Source organism: Suncus etruscus, chromosome 10 (genome assembly GCF_024139225.1).
Source record: "Suncus etruscus isolate mSunEtr1 chromosome 10, mSunEtr1.pri.cur, whole genome shotgun sequence".
Taxonomy (NCBI): domain Eukaryota; kingdom Metazoa; phylum Chordata; class Mammalia; order Eulipotyphla; family Soricidae; genus Suncus; species Suncus etruscus.
This window is the reverse complement of record NC_064857.1, coordinates 87,044,424-87,061,238: the sequence shown is the minus strand read 5'-3', so window position 1 is coordinate 87,061,238 and position 16,815 is coordinate 87,044,424. Positions and strand designations below refer to the sequence as shown.

General features: G+C 46.6%; 2 protein-coding genes across 2 annotated transcripts in view; one reads left to right on the top strand and one right to left on the bottom strand.

Annotated features, from left to right (window-relative positions):
• STARD9 (StAR related lipid transfer domain containing 9) overlaps nt 1-4,450 on the bottom strand; it is a 100,212-nt gene extending 95,762 nt beyond the window's left edge. Inside the window, exon 1 of the mRNA XM_049781693.1 lies at nt 4,332-4,450. Coding sequence (XP_049637650.1) covers nt 4,332-4,450 — 119 coding nt within the window. The remainder of the gene's footprint in view (nt 1-4,331) is intronic.
• A 1,188-nt stretch (nt 4,451-5,638) lies between these two features.
• Nucleotides 5,639-16,039, top strand: LOC126020243 (mediator of RNA polymerase II transcription subunit 14-like). Its single transcript, XM_049781692.1, is given in 6 exon segments — nt 5,639-5,729; nt 6,490-6,521; nt 11,617-11,960; nt 12,169-12,415; nt 12,417-14,301; nt 14,304-16,039. Coding segments are annotated over 6 exon segments (4,335 nt in total).
• The last annotated feature ends 776 nt before the right edge of the window (nt 16,040-16,815 follow it).

Genomic DNA, 16,815 nt, shown 5'->3' with positions numbered 1-16,815 from the left:
TGCCTGTGAGACCACAGGGGTTGCCAGGGATCAAACCTGGATCAGTTGATACAAGACAAATACCCTACTAACTGTGCTATTGCACCAGCCCCACACTTTCCTTTTTTAAGTATATGTGCTGCCGAAGCGATCACCACATTTCCCTTTATTAATCAAAAAAGGAGAAGTTGGGAACCAGGATGTAAGAGAGCATGTGCCTTGCATGAGCAAAGACTTGGGTTCCCTCCCTAGCACTGCCTGATTTCCAAAGCACCTGAGGTGGGTTCACATGAAGAATTCTTGCTTAAGTCAGAGAAACTAAGTGTATCATGATTGTGACAAGTGTTTCCATAATGCCATCCCCATAACTGAAAAGTCTATCTTGTGTTTGTTTTTGTTTTGGGGTCACACCTAGCAGCGCTCAGGGGTTACTCCTGGCTCTACGCTCAAAAATTGCCCCCCATCCCGCAGGGTTGGGGGACCATATGGGATGCCAGAATTCGAACCACCATCCTTATGCATGCAAGGCAAATGCCTTACCACTGTACCATCTCTCTGGCCCCCTGGAAAGTCTGTCTTTATGTCTGTAGGCATCACATAAAAGTATCTCTAGATGGTTAGAATTCATTTCGTTTTGGTTTTGTGGCCAAATTAGAGCTCAGGGCTTATTCCCAATTCTGCACCCACAATCACACCTAGAAGGCCTGGGGGACCATTTGGGGTGCCAAAGGTCAAACTCAGGTCAGCAGTGTGCAAGGTAAATTCCCTATCCACTGTATTATTACTCTGGCTTCCCTACATAGTTAGAATTAGCTCCATAAGGCCATTTCATCATCTGGAAAAGGAAACTTAGATCAGATAACCTTGAAGAATCCTATCCAAGTACAACAGATTCAGTGATTTATTTTTTAACTCATCGGTGCCAATGACTTATTGAACCTTGGAACAACCGGAATCCCTACATCTGCTAAGCATCAGGGAAGATACTGGAGGTTTAGAGATGAAAGAATATGGCTACACCCTTTGCAGGATTCTGTAACAAGTCAGAAGTGATGACTTCTCAGTTGAGCTCCTTCTGGGTTTACCCATATTTCCAAATGTGTGTGTTGAAGCTTCATCCTGCTATAATCTACTCACACCAACATATCTGAATCTTGACATTCTATCAAGCAATTAACAAGCTAAAAGTAAGTTTTACAGCTAGAGTGATAGTGCAGGGGTAGGGGGTTTGCCTCACATATGACTAATCCAGGTTTGACCTCCAGCATCCTATATGGTCCTGAGCTTTTTCAGGAGTGAGTCTTTTTTTTTTTTTTTTCGGATACACCCGATGATGCTTAGGGGTTACTCCTGGCTATGTGCTCAGAAATTGCTCCTAGCTCTGCAGACCATATGAAACACTAGGGATCAAACCCAGGTCCATCATTGGTCAGCCACATCAAAGCAAATAAACTATCACTGTGCTATCACTCAGGCCCCAGGAGTGATTCTTGAGATCAGAGCCAAGAGTAACTTTTGAGCACCGCCAGATGTGGCCCAAGAACTAAAAATCAAAGTAGATAAAAGCAATGTCTTTTTCTCATTGCTTGCATGATGATATGTCACTATTTTAGTATAACTAGTTCACTAGCAATTTTTGTTGTTTTAATCTATACTTTGATAAATGATAGGTTCTCAATGAATTGAAAGATTGTCAATTTTGTTATCTTGAGCACAATTAAGGACAGGTTTTCTGAGGCCAAGCATAAAGGTGTTCACCTTGCATCAGATGATCATAGGTTAATCCCCAGTGTGGTCCTCCCTCTGCTCAGACCAGACCTGAGTAATCCCTTAACACCACTGGGAGTAAACTCACACAAGAATATTTTTGCCAAAATATATTCTCTGAAAGGCTATCTGTACATGATACTGCCAAGTCTTGAGCCATTACATCTAGCAACAAAGAAGACACAGTTAACAAGTCATTTACCAATACAGAAACAGATGTCAGGCTCCTGCTATTTTCTTCCTTTTTCACTATACTTTTTTTTTTTTTTGAAGGGGGGTACACCCAGGCTTAATCCTGGCTTTGTGCTAGGAATAATTCCTGGAGGTGCTCAGGAGACCATATGGGGTGCCAGGGATTGAACTTGGGTTTGCAAGTTTGCAAGGCACACATCCTATTCTTTATACTCTATCTTCAGCCTAATTTTTTTTATTTTTTTAAACTTTATTTAAGCACTGTGGTTACAAAATTTTTTGTTGTTGGGTTTTAGTCATACAATGTACATCATCGTTCACCAGTACATCCTTCCCATCAACTGTCTCCTGTTTACCTCCCACATCCCACCCCGCTACCCCTGCCTTGCTATAGGGCAGTGCTTCTCAAATAGTGGGGCGTGCCCCCAGGGGGGACGTGAGGCTCCGTAAAGGGGTGCGCTTTTGACCTCGGCAAACACTGTCATAACAAGCTAAGCCCCGTGTTTATGTCTCTGTATGTCTCTGGAGCTGAGAGTTGCTGTGTCCTGTTTTAAAGCCCGCTTCAAAAAGCTATGCATTGCAAAACGTGCTCATCATAGCCATTAATCCAGACATCACCTCTGATTTAAAAAATCAGCTCAGATATCACCTCTGATTTAAAAAATCAGCTCAGGGGCTGGAGAGATAGCATGGAGGTAAGGCGTTTGCCTTTCATGCAAGAGGTCATCGGTTCGAATCCCAGTGTCCCATATGGTCCCCCGTGCCTGCCAGGAGCAATTTCTGAGCATGGAGCCAGGAGTAACCCCTGAGCACTGCCGGGTGTGACCCAAAAACCACAAAAAAAAAAAAAAATCAGCTCAAAGGCCCGGAGAGATAGCACAGCGGTGCTTGCCTTGCAAGCAGCCGATCCAGGACCAAAGGTGGTTGGTTCGAATCCCGGTGTCCCATATGGTCTCCCGTGCTTGCCATATGGTCCCCCGTGCCTGCCAGGAGCTATTTCTGAGCAGACAGCCAGGAGTAACCCCTGAGCACCGCCGGGTGTGGCCCAAAAACCAAAAAAAAAAAAAAAAAAAAAAATCAGCTCAAATTATTTTATATATTTTTGTTTTGCAGGTTAGTTTTTTTTTAATAAAGATACTATTTACAGTCATGCAGGGGGTCGCGAAAAATGTTTTCTTCTTCCTAGGGGGGCATGACAGAAAATAATTGGGAAGCACTGCTATAGGGCAAGTAAACTGCATCTTTCTCTCCTCTCTTTTCTTCTTCCCTTCTTCCTCCTCTCTCTCTCTCTCTCTCTCTCTCTCTCTCTCTCTCCCCTTTATGACTGTGGTTTTCACATTGTTAATGGAGGGGTGCCTTGCCTGTTAGTTTCTCCACTTTCAGCACCCAGTCAATTCTCTCTATCATTGTCCTAATAGACTCTCCTAGACTCTTCTTTACTCTAGCTACACTAAGCACTCTTTTTTTTTTTTTTTTGGGCCACACCCGTTTGATGTTCAGGTGTTACTCCTGGGTATGCTCAGAAATCGCCCTGGCTTGGGGGGACCATATGGGGCGCGAGGGGATCGAACCGCGGTCTGTCCTACGCTAGCGCTTGCAAGGCAGACACCTTACCTCTAGCGCCACCTTCCCGGCCCCACTAAGCACTCTTTATGGTGAGCTATCTACCCCTTGGCTGAACCTCCCGACCTTTGTCTCTATTGTCTCCGAGTATTATTACTATACTATTGGGGGGGGGGTCAAACCTGGCAGAGCTCAAGGGTTACTCCTGGCTCTTAGCTCAGAAATTGCTCCTGGCAGGCTCAGAAGACCATATGGGATGCCAGATTTTGAACCACCGTCCTTCTGCATGCAAGGCAAACACCTTACCTCTATGCTATCTCTCAGGCCCCTACTATTTTTTGTTTTTCTTATATCCCACAAATGAGTGAGATTATTCTATGTCTACCCCTTTCTCTCTGTTCAGTCCAATCTTCAAGTCAATTTTTATCGAAGAGAAATAAAAACTTCACACAGACACACCCTCCCATTCCAATACATGTGCTAGCCATGCACCACCAGATTTGTTTCCCATCACTCATTTCCTGCACATATCCTTTCTCCAAACAATCCAAACTGCAGGTTCCTAGCAACCCAAATCTCATGCTTTCCGGTGTTCTTACTATGCAGTGTGTTTTACACCTACCCCGCCTGTAAACAAACTGGAAAATATTAAAAAAAAAAAAAAAAAGAAGTCCCAGAGTATACAAAGAAAAGAAATTGAGTGGCAAACACAAATAGAAAAGGATGAGGGCCTGGAACCAAGCGATCTCAAATGCATGGGTCGTATTTAAAAAAAAAAAAGGACAGAACTAACTAGCTAAGTCAAATCAAGAGACCCAAACTCTGATCACCTTGACTTTAAATGGGCCTGTGATACTGGCAGCTGGAAGAATCGAGGGGTGGTATGGGCTGCAATCGGGGTGGAGGGAGGTGGGACACTGGTGGTGGGATTGGACGTGATTCCTGACATGTCTGAAACCCAGCTATGCCCCAGGGATTTGTAAATCACAATGGTTTTCCTTCAAAAAAGAAAAGAAAACGCTGGAAGAAAAGAAACGAAAAGAAAAACCACCCCTGTGACACTTCCCTTCCTTCCTTCCTCGCACAAACCAATGGGGACCATGAGTGGACCGAGGATGGGGGTCTGCGTCCTGGAGACCCAGAACTCTCGGGGTGCGGGGGCCGGAGAGATAGCATGGAGGTAAAGCGTTTGCCTTTCATGCAGGAGGTCATCGGTTCGAATCCCGGCGTCCCATATGGTCCCCCGTGCCTGCCAGGAGCAATTTCTGAGCCTGGAGCCAGGAATAACCCCTGAGCACTGCCGGGTGTGACCCAAAAACCAAAAAAAAAAAAAAAAGAACTCTCGGGGTGCGATCTCCTGAGTGACAGCCGTGGGGCAGGGGTGCCAGTAACTCTCCCCGCTCGGGTCTGCTTCTTCCACCTGGAATTTCTCACCACGGACGAGAAGGCGCGGAGGGTGCCTCCCCTTCCACGAAGTTCATTCGACGCCTCACGAGCCCTCCCGCCAGACTCACTCCCGCACTCACCTCTGGCTGAGGGGCCGAACTCGGAGGGCCACCCGGACGTTGGCCATCGCCCGTCCTCGGCCCGAACCCGGAGACTCCGCCACGGACCCCCCGCCACAGCATTCGCAGCCTCCTCCCTCAGACGCCGCCCAGAGCCCCGACCCAGCCCCGACCCGGCCCCGCCTGTCCTCCTGCCTCACGCGCCGCAGGGCACTCCCTCGCGACTCCCGCCTAGCCGGGGCGGAGCCTGATGAAGCTAAGCCAATCAGAAGCCTGGAAGACGAGGAATGCCCCGCCCCTCCCCGCCCACAGGGTCTTGGGAAGACCCCGCCCGTCCGCCTCGCGTGCCTCAGGGAATCGGGGGCGGGGCCTGCTGAAACTAAACCAATCAGAAATCTGGAACACGAGGGACGCCCCGCCCCACCCACACACACCACGCCCACCCGTCCGCCTCACGTGCCTCAGGGAACGCCCTCGCGAGCTCAGCCAATCAGGAGCCTGAACGACGAGGGGAAACCCCGCCTTTACTCCGCCCACACGCTCCCGGGAGGACTCCGCTCACGCACGCGCCAGAGCCAATAAGAGGAGGCACGACCAGCGCCTCGGCCAATTCTGAGCACGCTGCGACCTCGATGGGGCCGGATTTGCCAGGCTCCTCCCTCCGCTCCGCCTATTGGGAAACAGGCTTTTGTCTCCGGCTGATTGACGGAGACGCCTTAGCTGGTTAAGGAAATCCGTTAAGTAGGGATTAAGGGGCGGGGCCGGACCGGAGCGACAGCACAGCGGGAGGACTTTTGCCTTGCACCGGGCCAACCCAGGATGGACACTGGTTCGAATACCGACATCCCATATGATCTTCCGAGCGATTTCTGAGCACAGAGAAAGGTGTAATCCCTGAGCTCTGCAGCGTGTGACCCAAAAAACAAAAAGTTATGGATTTTGCTCCACAGTTTAATAAGAGTAACTTGTGAAATGTTATTCGCTGCAATTTCTAAGCAACAACCCCTGTCCTCCCAAAAAAACGGTCTCTCAAGTCATCTGTCCTGTGGAGTTTATAGCACTCACCAATCAGTGTTGTTGTTTTGTGCTACAACTTTATGGTCGCCATGAAATTTGTCTTTGAGGCTGGGGTGCTGTGGGCCAGAATTGGTTCATTAGCTCATCCAATAAATAATCATTGAGCACCTGCTAAAGTCTGCAGTTAGATAGGGGAAACTCCCTTGGCAATGAGTTTGGGGACATCATAATAATAAAAATCAGCACAGCTGGTAGGACGCTTGCTTTGCACGCAGGTTAGATCATTGGCATCCCATATGGTCCTCCTACTGTGGATCCTCTTCTGGTACCACATATGATACCTCTGAGCATTGCAAGGAGTGATCCCAAGCACAGAATTATCACTGAGCTATCACTCCAGCCCCATATTTTAAACTTTAATTATGTTAAAGGTTTCATATTATTTGGTGTGTTGGGGCACTCGTAGTAGTAGCAGCAGCAGCCGCAGCAGCAGCAGTAGTAGTGGTGGTGGTGGTGATGGTGGTGCTTGGGGACCATGCAGTGAGGAAAGGATTAGGACACAGTGCTTTAACTTATAAATTATGCACTCTAGCCCTTTAAGCTTTTTCCTGGCCTGCAATGTTTTCTGATTACATTTAACATTGTTATGATTGTTTTTAAACTCTTCAGGTAGTCTACATGTTCCACAGCATTGGAAGTTTCCCTTGTTTTTCTTTTTTGTTTTGTTTTGTTTTTTGGGCCACACCCGTTTGATGCTCAGGGATTACTCCTGGCTAAGCGCTCAGAAATTGCCCCTGGCTTGGGGGGACCATATGCGACACCGGGGGATCGAACCGCAGTCCTTCCTTGGCTAGTGCTTGCAAGGCAGACGCCTTACCTCTAGCGCCACCTCGCCGTCCCCTCCCTTGTTTTTCTTACCCCCATCAATGGCGGCATTTTTTCCCCCATTTTGTTAATATTGTATTTAACTACTGTGAGTTGAGCTACAGTCTTCTTTTGGCTGGCTCAGAAAACCTTCTGAGATTCACAGTCTACAGGTTATTTGCCCAGGATATTGTGGTTTCTGTTACTCTATTTACTGCCACTCCAAAATGGATAGATGATTGGAGATCTAGTGAAAACACAGGGAAGAACCCAAGGCAACAAGCAGCAGAGAGGTTACTGTTGTCGGGTATAAGAAGTCTGGCCTAGGCTGCAGATATCTGAGGGTAAAAAGCAAGATCTGTCATTTTCCTCTCCTCTGTGTGTTTGGGCCACGTTCAGCAGTACACAATGGCTAGTCCTTATTCTGTGTTCAAGGTTCAATCTTAGCAGTACTTAGGGACCACAAAGAGTTAAGGCATGAACTCGGGGCCCCTGCATCCAGAGAATGTGCTAAATAGGCTGACCCACCTTTCTAGCCCACTAGGCTGGTTTCGCCTAGCTAGTTCATCTTATCACTTATCCCTGCATGTGGCTTAATCGTGGCCTGGAGGTTCTCCCTTCAAAGTCTTTCACAAAACTGTAGACTTGAGAGTGATGTAAGAGCTCCAATCAGGCTAGTCTTATTTATAGTTACAGGGCATACAGGAAGTGAGGAGTGTCAGTCTTCTTTTTAGGGGGCCTCCTTTGGAGGCCAGAGAGATAGTACAATGGATAGGGCACTTGCTTTGCACATGGCCAACCTAGGTTCGAGCTCTCTTGAGCACTGTCAGGCAGAATTCCTGAGTTGCATAGCCATGAGTAACCCCTGAACACCATTGGGTGTGGCCCGAAAGTCAAAAATAATTGTCTCCCATACAAACTGAATTTAATTCAGTTATTCTAGACTCTAACTAGAAAATAATATGCCGGAAGTAGTAACAGACATGCTTAGTCCCTTCCATAACCAAAGGCCAGTTGCAGAAACCCTCCCTTATGAAGCAGCACAGGTATCACTCCTTTAGTTCCAGACAAGCTAGACATTAGGGCAAACTTGAACTCCATCTGCCTGCAAACTGGGATCACAGGCTGTTACTGGTACCCATCCTGGACCTTTGCCATGGAGAGAGTTACAAAGAGCAACTCGTGCCTTAGACACCCCTGGTAGGTATGTGGGGGTGCCCCTCTTCAACCCTGGCTCGTTGTTTCCAGGATCTGTCGGTTGTCCCAGCACCAGGCTGTGAATACACTACTCCCCAGTGATCCAATGCTCTTATGACTCAAGACTTTCCAATGTATTTTGACTGAGCCTTGGATGGTCTATGTGATGAGGGCAGGGCAGCTGCAGTCCTGTCAGTGACTGACTCTTAGTTAAACATTAAAGACATACTTCAGGAGACACACAAATGCAGTCACCGAGTCTACTTTAAAAAAAAAAAACTTATTGATTGATTTTTTGGACCACACCCAGGGGTGCTCAGGGGTCACTCCTGGCTCTACACTCAGACCATATGGGTTGCCGGGAATCAAATCGAGTCCCTTCCGAGTCAGCTGCATGCAAGGCAAATGCTCTACCACTGTGCTATCTCTCTCGTCCCATCACATCAGTATTTTTTTTATCAGCTCCATAGACTCACTCTATCCTTAAAAGGATAGATATTCAGCTGTAAAAAATTATGCCTACATAATTTTACCGGTAATGTTACTCAGCTGCTCAGCTGAAAATTGCAATCTTGGGAGGACTTTGTGAGCCAAGTGGCCAACCTGTTGGAGCCTCGCCTGCTGCACCCACCACCCACAACCACCATTGTCACAATTGCTCAGCTTTCCCACTCAACCATGGAGTTCTACAGAGACACATAAGGAACCAAACCACTAGATATGCCAGTATTTGGGAAGACACTTCCAGCACTTTAATTTTTAAAGTTACACATTCATTTTATTAAACCGAAGGAGAAGGTTTACAGTGAAAGCTAACTCCAGGTCCTGGGGGACGATGTGGACGATTAGCACACAGAAGGCTAGTGCTCAACTCTTTACTGAATAGCTTAAGCAGAAATATTTCTATGATGACAGCAGCCATTGAAACAAAAACTTCCACGTCTGGAATGGCAAACTCATGGTCCTTTCCCAGAGCTGCTTCTTGTTGATCTTGTAGCTCCATTTCTCATCTCTTTCTATTCAGTATTGCCTTCTCACCATCTTCTTCTCACTGTCACTTCTCACTGAGATCAGCCATTCTTAACTCACAGTCTCCCCATTACAGGCCTGATCACCATCATCTCAACACCTCCTAGCTGTCTGCTTTGTGCTTCTTATCCATGGCACTCTCTGTGCTGGGTGCAGATCTGCTAAACTATCTGGGATACATGCCTTGTCTTCTAGCTGTTGGTCTGAGAATCTACTTTGAGCTGAGGTCTGGCTGCTGGCACTCAGCTGCTGTTACTCAGTGCTCATTGCCCAGACCTTGTCTGCCTGCAGTGTGAGATAAACAGAGAAGATTCTGTGTCCTTGCTTCATATCTGATTGATCCCTCATCTGAGCTATTTCTGTAGTCTGACTGTCTAGATCAGGGGTCTTCAAACTACAGCCTGCGGGCCACATGCGGCCCGCAGAGGAGTCTGATCTGCCCACCAGCAGTGAGCGCTGTTTGGTTGCCAAGATACCTGCCAGCATATACACTCAGTGTATATCCAAATATCAGGAACCATGCACTCAAAATGGTAACCATCTTTGATAGCACTTATGCCTGTGAACAGACTTTTTCAAGAATGAAACATCTGAAATCTCCAACCAGATCAAGATTAACTGATGCCCACTTGCATCACTTGTTACGGCTGGCAGTGACAAATATGGAACGGGACATTGACCATCTCATTAGCCAAAAGCAGGCCCACAGTTCCCATTGAAATACTGGTGCGTGATCTGTTTATTTATAAATGGTTTTCATTTTATTTATATAAGATATGTGCAGTGTGAGTAGGAATTAGTAGCTCATATAGTCCGGCCCTCCAGCTCTCTAAGGGACTGTAATTCGGCCCCCACTTTAAAAAGTTTGAAGACCCCTGGTCTAGATACTCACTTGAAGCACGATTTTTTTTTTTTTTTTTTTTTTTGGTTTTTGGGCCACACCCGGTAACGCTCAGGGGTTACTCCTGGCTATGTGCTCAGAAGTTGCTCCTGGCTTGGGGGACCATATGGGACACCGGGGGATCGAACCGCGGTCCGTCCAAGGCTAGCGCAGGCAAGGCAGGCACCTTACCTTTAGCGCCACCACCCGGCCCCTTGAAGCATGATTTAAAATGACAAGCTGATCATCTTCTACATCCATTCTCCCACTATAGCAGAAAGAGTGAAACTTTTTTTTTTTTTTTTTGGTTTTTGGGCCACACCTGGCAGTGCTCAGGGGTTACTCCTGACTGTCTGCTCAGAAGTAGCTTCTGGCAGGCACGGGGGACCATATGGGACACTGGGATTAGAACCAACCACCTTTGGTCCTGGATCGGCTGCTTGCAAGGCAAATGCCGCTGTGCTATCTCTCCGGGCCCAGAAAGAGTGAAATTTAATGACAGTTATCCTCACCTTCTTCAGGACTTTTTGGAGTGATTGCAGGTATCTTTCCTCCACCTTTTCGTACTTCAGGAAGCATTGGCAGTTGAAACAATGCCCCAGAAAAGCTGTAATTATTAGCTATTGCTTGGAATTCCTGGACCACATGGCTGCATATACATATGGGACATATACATGCATATACATGTGGGACAATTCTAATTTTTTTTCAATTTTTCTGTCATCCAAGTCACACCAATTTAGATGTCATGATTTCAAAGCCCCTGACGTTTTGGAAATAACAGAAAATCAACTAGCAACAAATGCTTTAGCATACCATCTAACAATGATTAAAATAATAAAAAAAAGGAAGAAGAAAAAGAAGAGGAGGAAGAAGTAGAAAAGGAGAAAGAAGAGGAGGAAGAAGAAAAAGAAGAGGAAGAAGAGAAAGAAAAAAGGAAAAAGAAAAAGACAAGAAAAGAGGAAGGGCAAGAAGAGAAAAAGAAAATGAAGAGGAGGAGGTAGAAGAAAAGGAAGAAGAGGAGGAAGAGGAAGAAGAGAAAGGAATAAGAAAAAGAAGGGGAAAATGAAAATGAATTGAAGATTTATTTATTTTTTATTTTTGGTTTTTGGGTCACACCCGGCAACGCTCAGGGGTTACTTCTGGCTCTATGCTCAGAAATCGCTCCTGGCGGGCTCAGGGGACCTTATGGGATGCCGGGATTCGAACCACCGACCTTCTGCATGCAAGGTAAATGCATTACCTCCATGCTATCTCTCCGGCCCCTGAAGATATATTTTTAATTTGTTTGCTTATAATAGTGTCTTTGTTTAAGCACCGTGATGATAAATATGTTTGAAGTTGGATTTCAGTCAAAACAAAACAACATGGAATCACTCTGGCCAAGCAGGCAGGGACGGATGGCACAGGCGCCGCTTCTCCCCCAACCTCCTGCCATCTTTCCTTCCCACCCTAGCTCGCTCCCCGGGGCTGCTCTTCCTTCCCTCAGGGCCCCCGGTCCTGTCCGGGCCTCCGAGGTGGGCGCTGGGCCTCCTGTGCTGGGTCTGGTCGCAGAGTCAGTCATGACCCCCGGACCGCCCGAGAACCCCGCTGGTCCTGCCTGGAGGCGGTGGTGGAGGCAAGCCCGGGGCCTGGCTGAGCACTCTGCTCGTTGTCCTGCTGCACCGGGCCTACTCGGAGCTCCTGGCCTTGGCCGACCTGCTGCCCAGGAAATCCGACCTGGAGAGGAAAATCGAGACCGTGCAGTTCTCCAGCCACTCGCGCAGGCTCTTCATTCGAGTCTTAGCACTGGTAAGATGGGCCCATCATACTGGTGGAGTGGGGAAATGTGCGAGGATATCAAGCTTTCTAGACCAGCAGAACATCTTGTTCGTGGACAGTGCCGACCGCCTGGCTTCGTTGGCAAGAGAAGCCCTGGTCCATGCTCGCTTGCCCAGTTTGGCCATCCCATGCGCCATTGATGTCCTGACCACTGGGTTTTGTTTGTTTGTTTGTTTGGTTTTGGTTTTGGGGCCACACCCGGTGGTGCTCAGGGGTTACTCCTGGCTGTCTGCTCAGAAATAGCTCCTGGCAGGCACGGGGGACCATATGGGACACCGGGATTCGAACCAACCACCTTTGGTCCTGGATCGGCTGCTTGCAAGGCAAACGCCGCTGTGCTATCTCTCTGGGCCCGACCACTGGGTCTTATCCACGACTGCCCACCTGCATTCGGGACAGAATTATTCCTCCAGGCCCAGTTACCAAGTTTGAGCGACAAGCCACACTTCACCAGCTAAATCAGATCCTTAGACACCGACTGGGAACCGCAGATCTTCCTCCCCACCTAGCCAATCTGACAGTTGCCAGTGGCTGGTTGAAGTTTCGAGTGGAAGGAGAATTTGAAGCTACCTTGACCGTGATGGGAGATGACCCTGACGTTCGTTCCCTGGCGTCTCCTCCAGCCAGAAATTCTGGTTGAGGAAAAGGAAACGGGAGATGGGCAAGCACTAGTTCATAGCATGCAGATTGACTTTATCCATCAGTTGGTGCAATCCAGGCTTTGGGCTGATGAGAAACCTCTTTGGGACATGTACAGTTGCCTCCATTCTTTCTGCTTGTCACTTCAATTAGAGATATTACATTCCCAAGCCCTGTTGTTAATCCGAGAGCCGTGGGGAGACCTTGTGCTGATGGAAAGGTATCATGCTGGAAAGTGCCTCACACTTTCAGTTTGGAATCAAGAAGTTCTTAGAAGAAAAGTAGGACCATCATCTGTTCATAAAGTTACAATTAAAATTCATGAGACTGATGTTTCCAAGCCTTTGCGAATTTTTCATGATCTTCCTCTGCCAAGTTCTGATTCTAAGTTAGTAGAAAGAGCCATGAACATTGATCACTTATCAGTAGAAAAACTCCTGATTGACAGCGTCCATGCAAGAGCCCATCAGAAACTCCAGAAACTTAAAACCATTCTCAGAGGCTTCAATGCCAGTGTGCATTCTTCCATAAAGACTACACTGCCAGCTCTTACTGTTCCTATCTTGGAGCCCTGTGGTAATATGGAGTGTTTACATATTTTTGTCGATTTGCATTCTGGAATGTTCCAATTGATGCTTTATGGACTTGACCAGTCCACAGTGGATGACATGGAAATATCTGTAAACAACAATATGAAATATATCATTCCTTGGATTCAACAACTTAAGTTTTGGCTTGGACAACAGCGCTGCAAACAATCTATAAAACGTCTGCCTGTGATAAGCACTGAAATGCTGCAGCTGTCCTGTTATACAACCCATCCTATTAGAAGTCTTTCTAAGAATAAGCTCTTCATTAAACTCACCTGTCTTCCACAGTACTACATTGTAGTGGAAATGTTAGAAGTTCCTAATAAACCCACCCAGCTGACATACCAGTACTACTTCATGTCTGTGAATACCCCTGATCGCAAAAATAGCCCCGTCACTGCACTCCTGTTTTAGCAGTTCAAGGAAAATACCCAGGACTTTGTTTTCCGTATAAAACATGGAAAATATCCCCAAACCGGTACTAAGCGCAAGTTGTCTGATGATCTATGTCCAGTAGAACTCAAGAAAACCAAACAAACAATCGAAACGTGTGCCTTCAATAAAATTCTAGCACATTTTGCCAATATGTGTGATACAAAGGTTCCATTTATAGGACTTGGGTTGGAGTTGTCCAATTTCAAAATTCCACATCAAGGAGTACAAATGGAAGATGATGGTTTCAGCCACGCAATTCGCTTATTGAAAATTCCTGCCTGGAACGGTGTCAGTAAGGAGACCCAAAAGGCTTTGGACCGCTCTCTGCTCAATTGCACTTTCCGATTACAAGGTGGAAATAACCTCACCTGGGTGGCAGAGTTGGTGTTTGCAAATTGTCCCCTTCATGGCACTTCTACCAGGGAGCAAGGATCTTCCTGGCATGTTTATCTGACGTATGATAACGTGCTGTCTGAACCTGTTAATGGTAGAAAAGTGGTTGAAATGTTCCTTAATGATTGGAATAGCATTGCACGATTATATAAGTGTGTGTTGGAATTTGCACGTTCTCTACTTGACATACCTGCTCATCTAAATATTTTCTCAGTAGTCCGTATGTATAATTACCAAAAACTTACCTTGTGTTATGGAACCACCAAGGGAAGCTCAATTAGTATCCAGTGGAATTCTACCCATCAGAAATTTCACATTTCTTTGGGAACTATTGGTTCAAACTCAGGTTGTAGTAATTGTCACAATACCATTCTCCATTAGCTTCAAGAAATGTTCAACAAAACACCAAATGTGGTTCAGTTGCTACAGGTACTTTTGATACTCAGGCTCCGTTAAATGCCATCAACAAACTCCCCACTGTGCCGATGTTGGGCCTAACCCATAGAACCAACACTGCATACCAGTGCTTCTCCATTCTGCCACAGTCCACCAAGCACATCAGATTGGCCTTTAGGAACATGTATTGCATTGATATAAACTGCCGAAGTCGAGGTGTTGTGGCAATCCGGGACGGTGCTTCTAGCCTTTTTGATAATAGCAAATTAGTTGAAGGTTTTTATCCTGCACCAGGACTAAAGACATTCCTGAATATGTTTGCTGACAGCAATCAGGATGCTCGAAGATCTGTCATTGAAGACGATAATCCCCCTTCTCTCTTAGGAGATTGGAGGGATTCTTTAACCTCCCAGCTCCAACCACCCCAGCAACAACCGTTCCCCAAGCAATCTGCAGCTTCTGGCGCTTATCCTCTTACTTCGCCTCCTACATCTTTTACTATTGTGGTTAACCAATCTCCCTTCAGGATGCATACTCCTGGAAATCTGCATTCTGCCAACTTCCCCAGTGGGGCTTTGAGAGCCTCATCACCAGCATCATTTGTTCTAATTCCTCCTTCATCCTTGCATGAAATCTCAATAGGACCAGGGGCCAATTTGGCTAGTCCACATGGAGCCCTAGACCCTAGTTTACCATATACTACAGTGTCACCTAGTGGACAAGCAGGGACTTGGCCACGGTCTCCTCAAGTGTCTGGTCCCTCACCAGCAACATGCATGCCTGGAATGTCACCAGCACATCCTTCACTATACTCTCCAATTCCAGATGCTTCTCATTCCCCCAGAACTGGAACCAGTTCCCAGGGAATGCCAGCCAACATGGCTCTGCCTTGTAAACTACCTCAGCGCTCCTGGGCGGCTTCCATGCCTACCATCCTCACTCACAGTGCCTTGGACATTTTACTACTGCCCTCTCCAGGAACCCCAGGCCTTGTGCCTGGTTTGGCTAGTAGTTGCCTGTGTTCTCCACTGGAGAGATTCCTGGAATCCATCATCATGAGGTGACACCTTCAGAAAATTATTCAGCAGGAAATGCTACAACTGATCAACTCTAATGAACCTGGAGTTATTATGTTCCAGACTGATGCACTGAAATGCAGAGTAGCCCTAGGTCCCAAAACCAACCAAATGCTTCAGCTCAAAGTGACTCCTGAAAATGCTGGGCAGTGGAAACCTGATGAGTTCCAGGTTTTGGAAAACTTTGAAACAAGAGTTGCAGGACTGCCATTCAAAGCCAATAAATTAACAGCCTTCACCAAGCTGCTAGGAGTGCCCAGTCACATCCTGAGGGACTGTGTGCATGTTATGAAACTAGAGCTGTTCCCTGACCAGGCAACACAACTAAAATGAAATGTTCAGTTTTGCCTGACAGTCCCTCCCAGCATCCCGCTCATTACACCTCCTGGGACACCAGCTGTGGGGCTGAAATCCAAAATGTTATTCTTTCTGCAGCTAACTCAGAAAACCTTGGCCCCTCCCCAAGAACCTGTTAGTATTATCGTTCCAGTCATTTATGACATGGCTTCAGGGATCACCCAGCAGGCAGACATTCCCAGAGAGCAGAACTCTTCTGTTGTTGCTCCTCTGATGGTCAGCAACATTCTGAAGAGATTTGCAGAGATGAACCCTCCACGACAAGGTGAATGCACAATATTTGCAGCTGTTTGTGATTTAATGGCTAATCTTACACTGCCTCCTGGTGGGCGTCTATAGACACAATTGTTTTTAAACAAAGAAGGCTGATAAATGCGACAAAACAACAACAAATCTGAATTCAGTCTTTAATTTTAAAAAGAAAGACTTTTTTGATTGAGTTAACTATTCTAAGCTGGCAAAAAATTTTCAGGGTGCACTTCTTCCATCAAGAATATCATCTCGGGCCCGGAGAGATAGCACAGTGGCGTTTGCCTTGCAAGCAGCCGATCCAGGACCAAAGGTGGTTGGTTCGAATCCCAGTGTCCCATATGGTCCCCCGTGCCTGCCAGGAGCTATTTCTGAGCAGACAGCCAGGAGTAACCCCTTAGCAACGCTGGGTGTGGCCCAAAAAAAAAAAAAAAGAATATCATCTCTTGGGGCGAGAGAAGGCATGGAGTAAGGCATTTGCCTTGCATGCAGGACAGTGGTTTGAATCCCGGCATCCCATATGGTCCCTTGAGCCTGCCAGGAGTGATTTCTGAGCACAGAAATAACCAGGAATAACCCCTGAGTGCTGCTGGGTGTGACCCCCCCCCCAAAAAAAACCACTAAAAATCATCTTTTGTAGTAGTGAACTTGTATAGTGTGTTTAAAATGGGGCACATTTCAAAATAGGAAATACATCAGTCTGCTTGCCAGCAATAGATTTAATAGTCTGTTTTATATGATAAAGTAATGGAAATGCCAAAATGGAAATGTAAATGTTTTCTTATGTTTTTGGGTGTAATAGTCTTTTTTAATTTTTTAAGTCAGATTTGTCATTTTGAATGCTCTAAAACAGTGATAAACTTTAT